This window comes from Panthera tigris, chromosome B2 (assembly GCF_018350195.1).
Source record: "Panthera tigris isolate Pti1 chromosome B2, P.tigris_Pti1_mat1.1, whole genome shotgun sequence".
Classification (NCBI taxonomy): Eukaryota; Metazoa; Chordata; class Mammalia; order Carnivora; family Felidae; genus Panthera; species Panthera tigris.
The window spans coordinates 150,940,610-150,961,213 of NC_056664.1; the positions used below are offsets into that span (position 1 = coordinate 150,940,610).

Consider the following 20,604-nt stretch of genomic DNA (forward strand, 5'->3'; position numbering starts at 1 on the left):
CAGGTCTCAGAGGCGTCATCGGGCTCAGAGTCCTCGGCCAGACGTCCGTTCTGTCTGTCCCAGCGGCCACCTCAGTGAGGAAGGCACACACGCGTCCCAGAAACGTCCCGCTGGAGGGGGCTCGCATTCCCACCTGGGATCTTACACCGTTAGCACAGATGCCGCTTCCCTTGTGCAAACCACTGCTCTTCCGACCCAGAAAGCCAGAAGCGCGGGATGGGAGGCCTGAGGCCTCGGGGCCAGCGTACATCCTCGCCTCCCCTGAAATACCACCGTGGGGCTCGAGTCCCCCAGACTCCCGCTGAGGGAGAGTGCGGAGCACCCGGTCCAGCACAGCCCGTTTTCAAGTGCTTTCTCTCCTTTACCCTTTTTGAGTGAAGAAGAAAGGTTTGTCCAGAGGTGACCAACCCGATGTGTATTACCTGAAAATGTTCCCCGAAGGCTGTGGTTTAGTCAGGGACGTGGGCTGCTGTCCTGCTCCATGAGTGCAAGTGCTCCGTGGTTCCTGGGGGGTCTCCACACGAGGCCCCTGCCAGGCTCACGTGCAGTGTGCGTGGATAGCCGCAAGGGTGCGTGAGAGTGCGGGGTCCCAGGAGGACTCCCCAGCTGTGAGGATGACGAACGCTGAGCTTCGCATCAGATAGGAAACGTTTGGAGAGGTGCTCCCACCTCCGTCCCTCACGCGAACAAAACCAGGGCACCCTGGGGGTTCAGGGGTTCAGGACTGAGAAGCAGTCTGGAAATGTTATGTGCAGCAGCGGTGGGGGAGCAGGGAAGGGCACTGCTCAGATCTGACTTGTCACCGTGTGTGGAACCGACGTAGGAGCAGAGCAGAGCCGACTGCAGCCACCACCCGTGAGCCCCCAGTCGTGGCCCCCTGTCTGATGTGGTCGCACACCAGGTGATCGCACTTGCGGTTTAAAACAAGTCGGGGCAGATGGGGCCGCGTGTCAGCAGTAAATGAGGCAGCACGGAGGGGTGAGTCTGCCCGAGAGCGGTCACCGGTCAGATGACGGGCCCAGGTTTGTTAGGGAGGACCACCCTGTGGCGGCCCAGATTCACCACAGAGCTCGGAGACCTTTTGGCAGTGACTGTCGAACCCGTGAGACCAGAGGGTGTAGCGCTCCCTCAGGAGAGTGTCGGTTTTCTGAGAAGCTCTCGTTAAGTTCCAGCCTTGAAGGGAGTGCTCGCCCAGTGTTCTCGGACACCGTGGTCACTGTTGTTGTTTCCAGAGGGCGCGCACGGGCCTGACGCTGCTCACGCTGTCTGCTCTGTCCGCAGAGGTCCCGGCTGACCAAGTTCCACGCGCTGAAGTCGGTCGTGTGCAAGGCCTGCGTGAGGGAGAACCGGCGCATCGTCAGCAGGCAGCACTGGCACTCCCCCCAGCCAGGTGGGCACCGGGCCAGGCCGCACCGTGCAGCCTGCCACCCGCTGGCTGCTGAGATCGGGAGAAAGCGCACGCTTAACGCCACAGGGTGCCACCCAGCCTTTTAAATCCTGGTCCCTTGAGGAAAGGCATCTCAGATGCGTTCTGCGTATCCCGTGACCGAGAGCTCCACTGTGGGCCCGTACTCTCCCCTCTCCTCTCCACGGCTCCCTGCAGCCAGACGCTGCTTGCGTGGCATTTGCCTGACCAAAGTTGTTTCTCCTCCCAGTAAAAGTATGTTAGGAACATTTAGCATATAAAGAAAACAGATTTTAAAAAGGAAGCGTAAATAATGTGTGTTCCGTCCCCTAAAGATAGCAGATGTTGGCAGATGATTTTTTGCAGTATTTTTCTGTGCTTCTACCTCACTGTGATGATCTTCTGTGTGGCTGTGCGTCCTCTGTGTGTCCAGACCCCTCGCACCCGGCTCGCCGCTGTGCCTGGTGGGACAGCTCTGAAGTGGCTTCCGTTTTATGTACGTGATTTTCTTCAAACTAAGCAGCAGAGCGTACAAATTATGGAACGAAATGCAATCGAATTTTAGATAAATCTTGCCAGCTTGTCTTCTAAAAGCCTTTTATCACTTTATACCTTCACCAGCAGTGATGAAGAGTTTGTTTCGTGGCCCCTTGTCAGCATTGGCCAGGTGTTGGTTTTTTTTAACTAACTTCATAGATTAAACAGTGTATCTCACTGACTGGATGATTCTTTATCACTGAAGTTGATGTCTTCTAGATTAACTGCTCGATGAGTTTTTATTACTTCACGTCCTCCGTCGGTGAGGGTCTGTGCTGTACCTCTAGCAGCCCCATTGCTTTCTTTGGTGGAATCTGAGAACTCACCCCTGTTCCGACCCAGCAGACTGTCTTCAGGGCCTCTGCTTGGTGTCTGCCTTGCTGGTCTCACTCTGAGAGGCTTTATGTTGTGAGGTCCGTAAGCCCCTGTTGGGCGCTGTATGTGGGACCCGCGGCCCACAGGAGAGCCTGGGGGGTCGGAGCGGGGCCTCCAGCAAGTGAGGAGGGCACTTCCTCCCCCGAGTCCCAAGAGCGACAGACTCCTGCCTTGTCCTGTCCTTTTGTCCCCGTTTGGCCTCCTCCTGCCAACTGTGGATAGGCAGGATTTGACCCCAAAGCAAGAGCTTGTTCCTTGCAAGATACACGTGTGGCATTCTGCCTCTGTCGCCTGTGCCCGAACCGGTCTGCGTCCTGTCCTGCACGCACAGTGCATGGGTTCTCAAGCGGTGGCCGGAGGCTGCAGATGGCAGAATGCAGGCCGCTTGAAGTTGGCAGGAGACTCTGAGTCAGACTTTCTCACGAAGAAGGTGTCAGAGCTTAGGAATTTATGAGAGGAAACTCCAGGGCAGTTGAGTGTGTGGAGGACTGGGAGGGGCACGCACACCTTGGTCTGGTTCTCGGGGTCCCAGGCCCCCTGCTTACCCAGAACCCAAGTGCTGGGGGTCCAGAAGCTGTGCTGGCAGCCTGCAGAGCTCAGCCCCCAGGCCTGGGAGGCAGGGGCCCTGCTTGGTTGGAGCCCTGACAAAGCGTCCCTGCTCTGCCTCGGCACCCGCCGGTCTGCTCGTCTGTCCCCTGCACGGGGTCTCCCGGGGAACGTGTTTAAATGTGGACGTCCAACTCCCACCCCCCCTCGGCCCAGCTGTGGCCCCTCAGTCTGCATTTCTCACGGGCTCTCCCTGTGATTTAAGGGTACCAGAAGTTTGGGAACTACAGACCTGGTGCCACCCTGCTGCCCTCGTAGACAAAATGTGTCATTTGGGGTTAGGCATGTGGTGGCCTCCTAACGTGCTGATCACGTGTCCCTACAGGCAGGTGGGGGAGGCAGGGATCCGGCTCCCACAGGACGAGCTCCGGGTACAGCCGGGCAGGCCAAGGACAGCACTGGAGGGATCAGGGTCCAGGTAAGAGGCCGGCGGCTGTGGGCTGCTCGCGATGGTGCTGTTTCAGCATCGTGCTTCTGCTGAAGGCTGACCGCCCGACGTCTGTTTGGGCGTCGGTTGGTGTTTCCAGGTAAACAGGTCATTATACTGATGATGTCTGATTTCATTGCTGAGTGAAGTAGAGACAGGTAATTTCCAAGCTCGGCACTAGTCAGTCTCTGCTCCTTGCCACTTTGTTTCTTCTCTGTGAATTCGTTCATCTGTTTGAGACCCAATTTTTTTATAAGTTAGTCAAAGAAAGGTTCTTATAAAGGTTTCATGCACAGGGATCCTTCTGATGAAAAAATAGCACAGAAAGTAGCATTTTACCAGTAGCAGCATTTTGATATTTTCTGTGATCTGGCTTGTATACAGAAGAGCCTTTTGGGTGATCTAGGAAATAAAATGAATCCTTTACTTCTTGGGTGTGTAATACAGATGTCTGATTTTGTGCGTAAAACTGAATTTAATATGTAGTAGTTTACGTTTTAAATACAAAGAAAACCTCATCAGTATTTAAACTCAAAATTCCTTACAGTTTTGAAAACCTCACTGTACAGACTCTTATATTAGCTAAGGTTTACAATTTTATCCTTGCAAATACAAACATGCCTTTAATTTAATTTAGTTTTTTGTAAACTCAAAAATGTGTAGAGATTTCACAGATTACTCACATTGTCCCCCTAGAGCACAGCCAGTCCGTGTCATTAAGCAAAGCCGCCTTTCTCGGTTTGTCTATGTGGGCGTCCACGGTGTCTGCTCACTTGGGATGTTGCTGAGGGGAATGCGAGCCTCTCGTTCTGGCAGAAACATCAAGGGTCTGCTGTACAGTTCAGCGCTGACCGGAGTTCATGGCGACTGGGTTTGAAATGCCCACCCCTGGGGACAGAGGGCAGCTCTGTCAGATTCGTAGCTGTTTCACGTGGCCCTTTTAGCTGGCGAGCCTGCAGAGTCCACCTGGCCAGTCCTGCTGCCCACCGTCGCCTGCAGCTTCTGGACGGTCGGCCAAATGCGTGTAGCAGTGTCCCGCCCTGCCCCCGCCTCGTCCAGCGTAGGTACACGGTGCCTCCACCTAAACCACCTGAGGGGTGGTGCCGGTGCAGCATGACTGGGATTAAGGCAAATTCCTTCTTTCCGTTGTTTCAAGTATATTTGAGATCGCTTTTAATTTAGAAGGTAGTGCAGTTGATTGAGCTGAACCACAAAGAGAGAACCCAGAAGACGAAGGAGGGTTTGTAAACTTACCTAAAGTCAGACTCTGACACCCGGAGCTGTGGGCTCGCGTCTGCGAAGGTGGCACTCCAGGTGCCCTCTGGTTGGACCCGTTGTGTGTGCACGACGTCAGCGCTTACTCAGCCTGTCGAGCTGAGCTGCCCTAAGGGTGCGTACATGCAGCAGGTGGCCCCCCCCCAGCCTGGAGGCTCCACGGTGTGTGGCCTTGCCCCGTCGGGCTGTCTGCCTCTGCTTGGGGCTCCTAACTCGTTAAGAACGACACGTCTTCCAGCAGCCAGGCAGAGCCGGACAAATGCACGTGGAGTGTGCATCTCCCCCGTCTTCACCGGGGTCCGAGAAAACCCCTCTGAGAGGTGGTGTTTAAGCAGAGACCCCGTGAGAGGGAGCAGCCACCAGACGCCTACGGGAGGGGTGTGCGCAGAAGGCGGGGGAAGGGGAGCAGGAGGCAGGCAGCAGAGGAGCTGACCTTTCAGAGCCTCACGGCACTGGTCAGAGCCCTGCAAGTTCACTTCAGACGAGAGGCTCCATGTGTCCATTCTGGAGAGATGTTCCCTTAGTCACCAGACCACCACCCACAGATCTCAGAGCCTGTGGACCATCAGTACAAAGCTGGTGACGAACCTCTTCTGTAATCCTAGCAGCGCGTGACCTGCAGGCCCCCATACTGTGTTTGAAAGACGTGTGTGATGGGCTTGGAGCGGAGAGCGGGTCCAGCCCTGTCCGTCTGCGTATCCCATCCCACGTAGGTTTAAGTAGCAGGACCCTGGGTGTCTGTCACCCTTAAAGCTACGGTGCTGTCAAGCTCGCAAGGCCCTGGCCCCTCCAGGTGAGGATCAGAGCGCACCCACCGAGCTCAGGCAAGCAGAATGAGGGCAGGCATGCTGCACGCCTTCTAGGCAGCCCGGCGTGACGGGGTGTACGTGGTCCTCCCCGCGTTCCTCTGAGCAGATGACAGAGGCTCCCCGGCAGCCCCTCTCCCCGACATCACTGCTCCCCCCGTATGGCCTGGTATGGGAAATGGAAACCTTCCTCTTAATCCCCTTTGGCTTAGGCTTGTCTCCTTTTCTTCCTGCTGGTGTCGCAAGTCAGGAAAGATGAGATAGTACGAAGTCAGGGAGAGGAGGGCTGCAAGGGAAGCCCGGGCACGGTAGAGGGGAGGAGGTGACGAGTTCTGCGGGGAGGTGAGCACAGTCACCTGGGCTGGGACAGACGACCACCACGGACGCATTTCCGCTTCCAGGCCGCCCGCTCACGTGCTACATGCCCTCAGTCACGGCCTGGCAGCCTTGGCGTCGTCCTGGCCCTGAGCCCTGCGGTTCTGCCGGGGAGTAGCGACACTCGAGTGACGATGGTGGCGCCACTCTCGGACGTGCCATCGAGGACGTGCCTCACCTTGCCCCAAGCCTGGTGCCCTTGAATTCGAGCTTTTCGGAAAAAGAGAAAGCTCTGCAGGATTTCTCAGTAATTCATCTCTTCGTTCCCCGAGGAGGCCTGCTGCAGCGGGTTCTCTCGGGCAAGCGCAGCCTCAGATCCTGGACTCAGCACTCGCCCGTGGACTTGGCCCTAGCAGGTCCCAGGGCCTCTAGGTCTGCCTGCCGTGAAGGCCACGCAGAAAGGGCTTCTCGCTTCGGGTGTGATTCCCCCACCCACGGGACCAGCCTGGATTTCCCGGAACATTGGGAACTCTCGGGGATGTTTGTCAGGCTGCGTGCTAGACCACGGAGAATCAAGGAAACCCTGATGGCCTCAACGGCCCAAGCCTGCAGCTGCTTCAGAAGCGCCCTGGTTTGAACCCAGTCCCTCCTCAGGGGACGCGACCGCGGTGGTAACATAAGAGTCCGGGAGTGGCGGTGCCTGAGGGATTGGGGCTGAAAAACGTGCCCGGGAGACCTCGGTCAAAGGCAAACGAGGTGGCTTGCGTTAGGGTCAGATGTCAGGATTTGGGGACGGGGATGCGGGCCTCCAGAGCACAGTCCCTGGCCGTGGACGCAGCAGCACGTGCAGATTTGCCGAGCGAGACATCGTGTGTCAGCTGCACTCAAATTAAAAGCAAAAAGAATTTGGGCGTGGGGGCGTGAGGAATTGAAAGGCTCCTGCAGGACAGTGGTTAAGCACGGACACCGTTTCATTTGCATTTTGCCTCACGTGGAAAAATGTTCACAAACATTTTGTTGGTGGTACCAGTAGGTTTTCTAATTTCAGATGTGTCTACATAAAATACACGTTCACACGCGTATGTCACGCCTTTTATTTGTTCGGACCGGAGCATTGTTTGAGGTCACGTCATCCCCTTGTTCAGCTTTAGTTGCTGTAAAAGAATTACATCGTCTTTACTTGGCCCCCACACATTTTACTGGGTTTTATCTACCCTTGAACTCCTATTTTAGCGTTTTTTAGAGGTATCTAAGTAGTCTAAGTAGAAAGTTGTCAGTACTGCCTGGACAGAGTTGATGGGAAAAATTCTTCGTTTTAGTGAAAAACTAAAAACGCCTCGGAATGAACATATTGAGTTACTGAGACAGTTGGGAAGTTTCCGAGGCCGGTGCCTGCCTGGCCCGATGGAGGAGCGGGGAGCCTGCCCACTCTGCCGGGCAGGGAGACTCAGACACAGAGCTGCAGGGCCCTTCAGCGGCACCGGCCTCCCTGTGAAGCATTTGCTTCCAGACCTGTGAAGTGCAGTGGGGAACATCAAAGCCGCTAAAGTGAGAACATTTGAACATCTTCCTTTCTGTTGGTGAGAAATGTGTTAAATTCCACAGTCAGTAGCCAAGCACATTTGCCTGTGATTTCTTGAGCTTCTCACTTATCGGTGGTAAGGTGGTAATTCTGTAGGAGGCCTGGACTGTTGTAAAACCACCTCTGGTCATCTGTGATAACAAGGTGGGGCCTGGAAACCTCATTCTGGCCTTGCTGTGACCTTCTCCTGCCACCCAGCCCTCTGCCAGAGCCCCTGCCAGCCTCACACTCGTGGGAGGGACAAAGGCCGCCCTCAGTGGGAGAGGCATGGGCGTCGTCAGTCAAGCAGAAGCATGGAAAGCTTTGTAGGAAAAGTGTCATTTTCTGAATGTGAAAACAACCACCTTTTTTGATGGCAGGCTGGCTGTCTTCTGGTTCTCGCCTGCCACTCCCTGTATAGCGGGGGACAAAAAGTGGCCGGCTGCACTGGGAAGGGAACCTCCGCACTCAGCTGTAGGGCCACACGTTGCTTTTTCCGTCCTTGGCAAAGTGTCCTCCGTGAGCCATCTGCTTACGAAGTTCCTTTCCCAATATCATTGGCAGCAGAGACCGTCTAGATTCAGCGCAGGTGGTTGGACACTGCTCCGTCTAACAGCAGAACCGCCTCTTAATTAATTGCTTCCTACTCTAATGGAAAGTGTGTGCAACAAACTTTTGATCACAGTGGCAACATCAGAGAAGAGAGTAGTAAGTTATGTCCTCCAAGTACAACTCCGCATGTTTTTATGCATACTTAGAAATGTGCGGTTTTCGCGGTTTGAGTTTAGAGAAACGTAATTAACTTCGTTTTGGTTTGCATGTCTGTTTGGTGCAGGAAATAGACAGTATGAGCCTGACCATTGGAGAAGATACTCCTCTTCCGGGTAAGTGCACCTCTTACAGCCTCAGAGAAATCCATCTTATGAAAGACGGAAGTCAAGCATCTGCCTTTGTAACCTAAATCTTTCATATCAGTTGCTAAACTTTAAAATAATTTAGACGTTAAATTCTGACGTGGGGCTAAGTGAACACGGTTTTCAGATAGATGAGTTTGCTTCTAGAAAGAGTGTGGACAGAAAGAGACCCCGAGTCTGGACTTAGAGTCCTGGGGATACGTACGCCCTTCTTGAAAGTGAGGCGCTCAGAACAGCATAACAGTTGTGTCCTTGGGGAGAAACAGTCTGTGAGGTCTAGACCTAGCTTTTCATGAAAAGGAAAAACATCCTTTTCAGTGACTTCTCCCTTGTATCATACAAAAAAGCTCTCTGTTGACTTATTTTCAGAGGTTGTGCCTGAGTCCGTGGCCCCAAACAGCTGTTAACAACCATAAGTTCTTCATCTGTGTCTGTGGGGAATGGTTGTTTTTTCTTTTCTTTAATGAGTTGGAATCTTACTGTGTCTTGCTTTTTTTAACTTAACAGCAGATTGTAACGATTGGAGACATGATGCCCTGTGGTTGTAGAATATTCCAAGAATTGCTTTCTAATTATAAATACAGAGAAAGAAGTCACAACCTCCTTCTCGCCTTCCTGGCGGGAGACCCTGCTCTGCATGGAGGGCCCAGCCCTGCCTGGGAAGCATAACAGTGTGTGGCCCGCGGGTCTGTTCCGGTAGTGTCGTCCTTTCCATTTGACTTTTGCCGGGCCCCAGCTCAGAGTTCTGACAGCAGTTGTGTGGGGCAGGCCTGGGTCCATCAGACAGGAGGCCTCGGGGGGTGTGGGAGGAGGCAGTGGTTGAGTTATCAGCAGCCTACTTTATGACGCCATTAATGAATGGTTCACTTGTTGCTCTGGTCTGAACATTGAAGGGGTTTTGTTTTTAAAAAACCATCCTAGAGGGGCGCCTGGGTGGCTCGGTCGGTTAAGCATCCGACTTCGGCTCAGGTCGTGATCTCACGGTCCGTGAGTTCGAGCCCCGCATCGGGCTCTGTGCTGACCGCTCAGAGCCTGGAGCCTGTTTCAGATTCTTTGTCTCCCTCTCTCTCTGCCCCTCCCCTGTTCATGCTCTGTCTCTCTCTGTCTCAAAAATAAATAAACGTTAAAAAAAATTAAAAAAAAAACCATCCTAGACACATCCAAGTTTCATGGGAGAATTTTCAGGTAATTCAAGAATTGAAATTGTAAGGCTAAAATTGTACTGAGCTCAACCCCTGGGGTATTGACGATGGAAAGAAATCTAGATTAGAGGTTAGGAGACAAAGGCCGTCCTGCACCACACGCAGTGGCTCTGGAGGTTCCCAGAAACTCTCAGAAATGTGTGTGCGTGTTGCCCAGAGGACACGTCCAGCGCTGCTGTCTGGAAAAACCAAAGAAGCCCTGAGCATAGTCACAGTCTGGTCTGTATATTGCGCTGGATGAATTCCCCCAACAGCTCAAGTATGCAGAGCTCCTGGCTTTGTCTTGCCTGAAAATCCCAGCTAGCGTTTACCAAAACAGGGATACAGTCTCCAGATATTTTTATGTTTGAAGCGTCCTCACCACTTCCTGCAATTCCTTATGAAGGACATTTCCATATCTAATTACTTTTCATGCAAGGCTTGTAGGACGTACAACCTAATTTCCCATCTTTACAAATAAATTTTTTTCATTCTACTTCTGGTGTTTCCTATCTAAGTATTAACATTCTTTCATTTCTGCTCATTGGAGACCACTGCTGCTTCTAGAAGTTTCACTTCTTTGCTGCTATTTTTATAACTTTGAGATAAATTCTCATCCCTTAGACTAAAAGAGTAGACTTCCATGGAAATCATTTCCCCCTTTTATAATATCTGAATTCTAACTTGACAATAAAATATTTGAGGTCAGTTAGCAAGCTTAAGTAAGCCATTAAGTTTGTATAATCTTTCTTGGGTTTGAAAAGCCAGTACAGTAAGTTTCTGTGATCTTGTTATTGTTCCGTAGGTTAATTACCTCTGCAGCCTAGTCTTTTGACGAAATGTCCATATATCAATTTAAAAGTGAAAATAAAACAATATATCACTCATAAGTAAATATAGTTCCAGGGATGCCTGGCCGGCTCGGTTGGGCGTCCGACTTCAGCTCAGATCATGATCTCACGGTCAGTGAGATCAAGCCCCACATCGGGCTCTGTGCTGATGGCTCATAGCCTAGGGCCTGCTTCCGATTCTGTGTCTCCCTCTCTCTCTGTTCCTCCCCCACTTGTGCTCTGTCTCTCAAAAATGAATAAACGTTAAAAAAGTTTTTTTAATAATACAATAAATATATTTCACATTTCTTTCATTATTTGGGCATTTCACCATCCGATATGTTGGGATCTTGGTGAAGGAAAGGATGTTGAATTTTGTCAAATGCTATTTCTATATCAATTGAGATGATCATATAATTTTTTTATTCTTCATTTCTCAATGTGGTGTATCATGTTGATTGTTCTGCATATGTTGAACATTTCTTGCGTCCAAGGGATAAATATCACTGATCAAGGTATATGATCCTTTAAATATGCTGTTGAATTTGGTTTGCTGGTATTTTGTTGAGGATTTCTGCATCCTTGTTTATCAGGGCTGTTGGCCTATAGTTTTCTTATAGTGTCCTTGTCTGGTTTTGATATCAGGGTATCATGGCTTTGTAAAATGAGTTTGGAAGTTTTCCTTCTCTTTCAGTTTTTTGGAAGAGTTTGAGAAAAATTGGCGTTAATTCTTCTTTCAGTGTTTGGTAGAATTCACCAGGAAAGCCTGGCCCTGGACTTTCCTTTGTTGGGAGCTTTTTAATTACTGATTCAGTCTCCTTTCTCATTGATTCGTCTGTTCAGATTATCTGTCTGATCATGATTCAGTCTTCATAGGTTGTATGTTTCTAGGAATTCATTTGTTTCTTCCAGGTTGTCTAGCTGTTGGCATATAATTGTTCATAGTAGTCACATCTGTAGTATCGGTTGTCACTTCTCCTTGAGTGATCTTTTTCTCTTGTCAGTCTAGCTAAAGGTTTGTCACTTTTGTTTATCTGTTCAAAAAACCAATTTAGTTTTATTTATCTTTTTCATTGTCTTTCTTGTCCCATTTATTATTTTTCTTTTAATCTTTGTTCTTTCTGCTGTCTTTGGGCTTAGTATTTTTTTTTTTTCTAGTTTCTTGAGGTCTAAAGTTAGGTTGTTGAATTGAGGTGTTTCTTTTTCTAATGTAGTAGGCATTTATTACTATAAATATCCCTCTCAGAACTGCTTTTGTTGCATCCTATTAGTTTTGTTTCCCATTAGTTTTTGTATGTTGGATTTCTGTTTTTGTTTGTCTCAAGATACCTTTTGATTTCTTCTTGACCTACCTGTTGGTTGTTCAAGAATGTGTTGTTTAATTTCCACAGATCTGTGAATTTTCCAGTTTCCTCCTCTTATTGGTTTCTAGTTTCACACCATTGTGATCAGAAAATATACTTAATATAATTTCGATCTTGTTAAGTTTTTAAGACTTGTTTCATGGCCTAATCTATGATCTGTCCCGAGGAATATTCTGTGTGTGCTTGAGAATAGTGTGTATTCTTCTGTTTTGTAGATGTCTGTCAGGGTCATCTGGTCTAAAGTGTCGTTCAAGTCCAGTGTTTCTTTATTGATTTGCTGTTTAGGTGACATACTCACTGTTGAAAGTGGGATATTAGAGTCCCCTCCTGTTATTATATTGCTATCTATTTTTCCCTTCAGTTGTGTTAATATTTTCTTCATATGTTTGCAAAATGTATCATCCTTTCATGGTAAAAGCTCTCAACAAAGTAGGTATAGAAGGAATGTACCTCAGCTTAGTAAAGGCCAACCAACCCATAGCTAGCATCATATTCAATGTGACATCTTTCTCTAAGATCAGGAATAAGAACAGGATGTCCACTCTCACCACTTCTCTGCAGCATAGCACTAAAAATTCTAACCAGAGCAATTAGGCAAGAAAAAGAAATAAAGGAAGTAAGATCTGTTTGATGATCGCATATGTAGAACACCCTAGAGACTTCATCCAAAAACTGTTAGAACTTTGAATGAATCCAGTAAAGTTGCAGGACACAAGATCAATACAACATTTCTATATGCTAACAATAGATTATTCAAAAGGGAAATTAAGAAAATCTAATTACGGTGACATCAAAAAGAATGAAATACTTAGAAATAAATTTAACCAAGGAGGTGAAAGAGCTGTATAATATGAAGTACAAAACACTGATGAAAAAAATTGAAGACACAAATAAATGCAAAGATATCTTGGGTTCATGGATCAGAAGAATTAGTATTGTTAAAATGTCTACACTACCCAAAACAATCCACAGGTTCAGTGTAATCCCTATTAAAATTTCAATGGCAGTTTCCCAAAAATAAAACAAATAATCCTAAAATTTGTATGGAACCACAAAATACCCCAAATACCTAAAGCAATCTTGAGAAAGAATAACCAAGCTAGAGGTGTCACATTTCTTGATGTCAAACTATATTACAAAGCCAAACTAATAAAAATAGTGTGGTATTTACATAAAAATAGGCTCAGAGCTCAATGGAACAGAATAGAGAGCCTCGTATGTATGGTCAACTAATCTTCAAAGTGGCTCTGAGAACACACAATGGAAAAAGGACAGTGTCTTTAATAACTTATATTAGGAAAACTGAATATCCACATGTGTAAGAATGAAATTAGAGCCTTAACTTACATAAAAATGGGTTAAAGACTTAAACATAAGATCTAAAATTGGAAAACTCCCGGAAGAAAATATAGGGAATAACCTCCTTGACATTGGTCTTGTAAATATTTTGGATATGACACCAAAGCACAGACAACAAAAGCAAAAATAAACAAGTGGTACTGCATCAAACTAAAAAGCTCCTGCACAGCAAAGGAAACATTGTGATCAAAGTGAAGAGGCGACCTATAGAATGGGAGAAAATATTTGTGAACCATATATCTGATAAGAGGTTAACATCTAAATATATAAAGAACTATTATAATTCAATAGTAAAAACAAAACAAAAAACAACCCCCCCCAAAAAAAACCCCAGATAACCCAATTGAAAAAGGGGCAAAGGAAATGAATAGACATTTCTCCAAAGAAGACATACAGGTGGCCAACAGGTACATGAAAAGATGCTCAACATTTCTAATCATCAGGGAAATGAAAATCAAAACCACAGTGAGCTATTACCTCATACCTGTTAGAATGGCCGTCATCAAAAAGACAAGAGACAAGTGTTGGTGAGGATGTGGAGAAAAAGAAACACTTGTGCACCATTGATGGAATGTCAAAAATTGATGCAGCCACTGCGGAACACAGTATGGCAGTTGCTCAAAAATTAAAAATGGAGGGGCACCTGGTGGCTCAGCCGGATTAAGTGTCCAACTCGATTTCAGCTCAAGTCATGATGATCTCACAGTTTGTGAGTTCGAGCCCTGCGTTGGGCTCCATGCTGACAGCACAGAGCTTTCTTGGGATTCTCTATCTTGCACTCTGTTTCTGCCCTGATCACACTCGCGCGCGCGCTCTCTCTCTCTCTGTCTCTCTCTCTCTCAAAATAAAGAAACAAATAAATAACTGACACCATGGGGGACGCCTGGGTGACTCAATGGGTTAAGCATCTGACTTCAGCTTAGGTCATGATCTCATGGTTTGTGAGTTTGAGCCCCACATCAGGCTCTGTGCTGACAGCTCAGAGCCTGGAGCCTGTTTCAGATTCTGTCTCCTTCTCTGTCTGCTGCTCTCCACTCAGGCTCTGTCTTTCTCTCTCAAATAAATAAAGATTAAATTTAAAAAAATAACCAACACCATGGAAATACAAAGAATTATAAGAGAATCCTACGAAAAATCACATCCCAACAAATTGGACAACCTAGAAGAAATGGATAAATTCCCAGAAACATAGAGTCTTCCACACTGAATCAGGAAGAAATAGAAAATCTGAACAGACCAATTACTAGTAATGAGATTGAACTGGTAATCAAATAACTTCCATTAAGCAATAGTCCAGGACCAGATGAATTCTACCAGTCACTTTTTTAAAGTATATTTACTTATTTTGGGAGAGAGAGAGTATGTGTGTGAGGGAGAGGAGCATAGAGAGAGGAGGAGAGAGAGAATCCCAAGCAGGCTCCACACTGTCAGTTCAGAGCCCAACACAGGACTTGAACTCACAAACTGTGAGATTATGACCTAAGCCGAAATCAAGAGTCAGACACTTAACTGACCAAGCCACCTAGGTATCCCTCTATCAGTCATTTAAAGAGGAGTTAATACATATTCTTCTCAAACTATTCAAAATAGAAGAGAGAGAAAAGCTTCCAAATACATTCTGTGAGTCCAGCATTGCCCTTATATAGAAACCAAAAATATTATAATAAGAGAAAATCATAGTCCAGTATGAACTGGATGAACATAGATGATGTTCTATCCATATGTTCTATCCCTGATGAACATAGATGCAAAAATTCTCGACAAGATAGTAGCAAACTGAATTCAACAATATATTAAAGGAGCATTCACTCCAATCTAGTGAGATTTATTCTGGGGATGGAAGGATGGTTCAATATCTGCAAATCAGTAAACACAATGCCCAACATTAACAATAAAAAACAAAAATTACATGATCTTCTCACTAGATGCAGAAAAAGCATTTGACAAAATTCAGCATCTGTTCATGATAAAAACTCAACAAAGTGGGTTTAGAGGGAACATCAACATAATAAAGGTCATATGTGACAAACCCATTGCTAACATCATACTCAGTGGTGAAAGAGCTTTTCTGCTAAGATCAAGAACAAGACAAGGATGTACACACTTGCAACTTTTATTCAACAAAGTACTGAAAGTCCTAGCCACAGCAATCAGACAACAAAAAGAAATAAAAGGTATCCACTTTGATAAGGAAGAAGTAAAACTGCCATTATTTGCAAATCACGTATTATACACACAGAACCCCAAAGACTCCACCAAAAAACTATTAGAACTAACAAACGCAGTAAGTTGCAGGATACAAAATTAATACACAAAATTCTGTTGCATTTCTATACACTAATAATGAAATAGAAGAAAGAGAAATTAAAAAAAATTCCATTTACAATTGCACCAAAAAGAATAAAATATCTAGGAATAAATGGTTTTAATGAAGGGGATGAAAGACCTATACTCTGAAAACTATAAAACATTGATGAAAGAAATTGGAAGAAGATACAAACAAATGGAACAATGCATCATGCTCAGGGATTGGAAGAATTAATATTGTTAAAATGTCCATACTATCCAAAGCAATCCACAGATTCAGTGTAATCCCTATCAAAATACCAATAGCATTTTTTACGTATTTAGCATGAATAGTACTAAAATTTATATGGAACCACAAAAGACCCTGGATAGCCAAAGCAATCCTGAGAAAGAACAGTGTTGGGTTTCACAATCCTAGATTTCCAGATATACTACAAAGCTATAATCAGAACAGTAGGGTACTGACACATATGTGTCAAATATGTGTATGTGACAAACAGACATGGATCAGTGGATCGAAATAGCCCAAACGCACACTTACATGGTCAGTTAAGCTATGACAAAAGAGGCAAAAATGTACAATGGGAATAAGACAGTCTCTTCCATAAATGGTGTTGGGAAAACTGGACAGCCACTTGCAAGAGAATGAAACTGGACTGCTGTCTTACACCACACACAAAAATAAACTGAAAATAGATTAAAGACACCAGCGTGAGACCTGAAACCATAAAACTTGTAGAAGAAAACCAAGACAGTAATCTCCTTGACACCAGCTGTAGAAACATTTTTCTAGATAGGTCTCCTCAGGCAAGGGAAATAAAAGCAAAAATAAACAATTGGGACTACACCAAAATAAAAAGTTTTTTATACAGTGAAGGAAGCCATCAACAAGACAAAAAGACAACCTACCGAGTAGAAGATATTTGCAAATGATATATCTGATAAAGTGTTAATATCCAAAATATCTAAAGAACTTCTATAACTCAACGCCAAAAAAACAAATAATAAAATTTAGAAATGGGCAGAGGACTTGAACAGACATTTTCCCAAAGACATGCAGATGGCCAGCAGACACATGAAAAGATGCTCAACATCACTAATCATGTGGAAATGCAGTCAGAACCATAATGAGGTATCACCTTACCTCTGTTAGAATGGGTAAAATGAAAGGAAATAATGTGTTGACAAAGATGGATTCAAAGGAACCCTTGTGCGCCATTGATGGGAATGTAAATTGGTGCGACCACTGTGGAAAATACTATAGAGGTTCCTCAAAAAAATTAGAAATATCATATGATCCAGTAATTCTACTACTGGCTATTTACCCAAAGAAAACAAAACACTGTTTGAAAAAGATATATGCATCCCCTTGTTCATTGCAGTATTTACAATAGCTAAATTATGGAAGCAAGCCAAGCGTCCCTCTATAGATGATTGGATAAAGAAGATATAGTACATATACACAATGGAATATTACTCAGACATAAAAAATGAGTTCTTTCCATTTGCAACAACATGGATGGACCTATAGGGTATTATGGTAACTGAAATTAAGTCAGACAGAAAAAGACAAATACCGTAAGATTTCACTCATAAGTGAAATCTAAAAAACAAACGAACAACAAAAAAAACCAGAAACAGACCCATAAGCAAAGAACAAACTGGTGGTTGCCAGAAGGGCAAGGGATAGGGGGGATGAGCAAAGTGGTTGAAGGGGAGTGGACGTTACAGACTGCCAGTTATGGCATGAATAAGTCACGGGATGAAAGGCACAGTAATGGGAATATAGTCAATGGTATTGTAATAGTGTATATGGTGACAGATGGAAGCAACATTTGTAGTGTGATATATAAACTTGTCAAATTACTATGTTGTACACCTGAAACTAATGTGTTGTTGTGTGTCAACTATAGTTCAAAAAAAGTTTCAACACACCAGGAAGATAAACCAATTACAAATGTTTGCTTACCAAATTACAGACACTCGAAATGTATGAAACAAAAATTGACAGAATTGAAAGAAATAATTCAATAATAATAGAGACTTTAATACTCCACTTTTAATAATAGAACAGCAGACAGAAAGTAAGGGAGGAAATAAAGGAATTAGACGACATGATAAACCAACTGGACCTAACTGACATCTGGAACACTCTTCAGGTAAGGCCTTGTATTAGCCACAAAGCAAGTCCCTTTGATACACAGTGAGAGGAAGTTAGAAATCAACAACAGAAGGAAAACTGGAAAATTCATAAAATTGAAAATTAAACAGCATACTACTAAACAACCAATGGGTCATAGAAGAAATCACAAGGAAAAGCAGAAAATACTTAGACGCAAATGAAAATGAAAACGCAAAATACTAAACTCATGGGGTTCACCAAGAGCAGTGCTTGGAGAGAAATATGTAGCTATGAACACCTACATTTAAAAAAAATTTTTTTTTTAATGTTTTTATTTATTTTTGTGACAGAGAGAGACAGAACATGAGCAGGGGAGGGCCAGAGAGAGAGGGAGACACAGAATCGGAAGCAGGCTCCAGGCTCTGAGCTGTCAGCACAGAGCCCGACGTGGGGCTCGAACCCACAGACTGTGAGATCATGACCTGAGCCGAAGTCGGATGCTTAACCGACGAGCCACCCAGGCGCCCCTGAACACCTACATTTTAAAAGGAAAAAAGGATCTCAAATCAGTAGACTGTATTTCATCTTGAGGAACTATAAAAAGAAAAAGCAAACTAAACCCAAAGCTACCAAAAGGAAAGAAATAATAAAGATTAGAGTGGAGATATACAAAATGCAGAATAGAAAAACAATAGAGAAAAATCAGTGAAATCTAGAATTGGTTCTTTAAAAAGGTAGGGAAATTGAGAAATCTTTAGATGAAAACAGAAGATAGAAATAAAATCAGAAATGGAAGTGAGGACACTGCAACTGACATGACAAAGATAAAAATGATTTTAAGAGCATGGTATGAAAAATTATATGCCAGTCTAGAAGACATGGGCAAATTCCTTAAAACTTAATAAATCACCTAAACGGACTGAAGAAAAAATAGAAAATCTCAATAGACTTTAATAAGTAACACGATTGAATTAGTAATTAGAAATCTCCAACAAAGAAAAGTCCTGGACTGGATTGCTTCTCTGTGAGTTCTGCCAAGCATTTAAAAAAGAATTGACACCAATCCTTCTCAAACTGTCCAAAAGAAATTTTTTTAAAGACCAAATATTTACTCAATGAGACCAAAATTTCCCTGATACCTAAGCCAGATAAGAACTTTACAAGAAAAGAAAATTATAAACCAATATAGTTTGTGAATATAAATGCAAAAATCTTCAACAAAATATTAATAAGTTGAATCTGATAGAATATTAAAAAGATTATTCACAGTGACCAAGTGGGATTTATTCTGGGAATGAAAGGGTTATTCAATATAAAATAGGTGTAATATACCACATTGTTAGAATGAAGACGGCAGTCACATTCGATGCATTAAAAAAGACATTTGACAAAATCCAACATCCTTTCATAATAAAAACTCTCATAGGTGCCTGGATGGCTCAGTTGGTTGAGCATCTGACTTCAGTTCAGCTCATGATCTCATGGTTCATGAGTTCAAGCCCCACATCAGGCTTTGCACTGACAGCACAGGTCCTGCTTCGGATTCTCTGCCCCTCTCCCTGTCTCTCTACCCCTCCCCCATGTGCACACTCTCTCTTTCTCAAAAATAAACATTTAAAAATTTTTTAATTAAAGCTGATAAATACTAAAAACTCTCAGAAGACTAGGAATAGAGGTAAAATACCTCAACATGATAAAAGATATTTATGAAAAACCCATAGTTAATATCATATTCAATGGTGGAAGGTGAGAAGCTTCCCCCTTAAGGTCAGGAACAAGGCGGCCACTTTCACCACTACTGTTCAGCCTTGTACTGGCATTCTAGCTAGAGCAGTTAGATAATAAAAAAATAAAAGGCATCCAAAATGAAAAGGAAGATGTAAAGCTGTCTCTAGCCATACATGTCATGAACTTATGTATAGAAAATCCAAACATTCCACAGGAAAGCTACCAAAGCTAATAAATTCACCAAAGCTGCAGAATTTAATAAGTCAACGGACAAAAATCCATTGTGTTTCTACACACCAGCAGTGAGTAATCAGGAAAAGGAAATTAAGAAAGCAGTTTATTTATTCATTCATTCAAAGTATTTAATAGTGTGGGAAAATTGGGTATCTTATGCAAAAGAGTGAAATTAGACCCCTTACCTCACACCATATACCAAAATTAACTCAAACTGGGTCGAAGACCTAGACTCAAGGGCTGTAATATAAAACTCTCTATTTTTTTAAATGTTTATTAATTTGGAGAGAGAGAGCACCAGGGAGGGGCAGAGAGAGGGAGAGAGAAAACCCCCCAAGCAGTCTCCGTACTGTCAGCAGCAGAGCCCAATGTGGGGCTGATCCTATAAACCGTGAGATCATGACCTGAGCCGAAATCAAGAGTCAGATGTTTAACCAACTAAGCCACCCAGGTGCCCCTAAAACTCTTTAAATAAAGCATTGAGAAAATTTTCATGGAATTGGCTTTGGCAAAGACTTCACGGGTATGACACCAAAAGCATAGGCAACAAAAGAAAAAATAGATAAATTAGATTTTATCAGAATTTAAAAATTCGGTACAATAAAAAATAATATTAAAAAAGTGAGGGGCGCCTGGGTGGTTCAGTCGGGCATCCAACTTCTGCTCAGGTTATGATCTCACAGTCCGTGAGTTCGAGCCCCATGTCGGGCTCTGCTGACAGGCTCAGAGCCTGGAGCCTGCTTCAGATTCTGTGTCGCCCCCTCTTTCTGCCCCTCCCCCACTCACACTCGGTCTCTATCAAAAAATGAATAAAAGTTAAAAAAAAAAAAGTGAAGGGGCACCAGGGTGGCTCAGTTGGTTGAGCGACCAACTTCGGCTCAGGTCATGACCTCATAGTTCATGGGTTCAGGCCTTGCGTTGGGCTCTGTGCTGGCAGCTTGGAGCCTGGAACCTGCTTCAGATTCTGTGTCTCCCTCTTTCTGTCTCTCTCTCTCTCTCTCTCTCTCTCTCTCTCTCTCTCAAAAACAAATATTAAAGAAGTGGAAAGACAATGTACTGAAAGAGAAAATGCTATGTTTCTGATAAGGGATTAATACCCAAAATATGTATATGATAAAACCTCCATAACTTGACAACAAAAAGGTAACAGGGCTTGAATAGATTTTTCTTTTTTAAAAAGAAAATTTATTTTTTGAGAGAGAGCGCACGTGAGCAGGGGAACGGCAGAGAGCAAGGGACAGAGGATCCCAAGCAGGCT

General features: G+C 44.6%; 1 protein-coding gene across 8 annotated transcripts in view; it reads left to right on the forward strand.

Annotated features, from left to right (window-relative positions):
- The window catches only part of FAM120B (family with sequence similarity 120B), a 94,904-nt gene that overhangs the window by 70,139 nt on the left and 4,161 nt on the right, over positions 1–20,604 (forward strand). For 7 of the 8 annotated variants that reach the window (XM_042987563.1, XM_042987566.1, XM_042987567.1 and 4 more), the window contains 3 exons: positions 1,282–1,390; positions 3,249–3,341; positions 8,143–8,191. In XM_042987563.1, coding sequence (XP_042843497.1) covers positions 1,282–1,390; positions 3,249–3,341; positions 8,143–8,191 — 251 coding nt within the window. The remainder of the gene's footprint in view (positions 1–1,281; positions 1,391–3,248; positions 3,342–8,142; positions 8,192–20,604) is intronic. The other variant, XM_042987565.1, reaches the window with a different exon arrangement.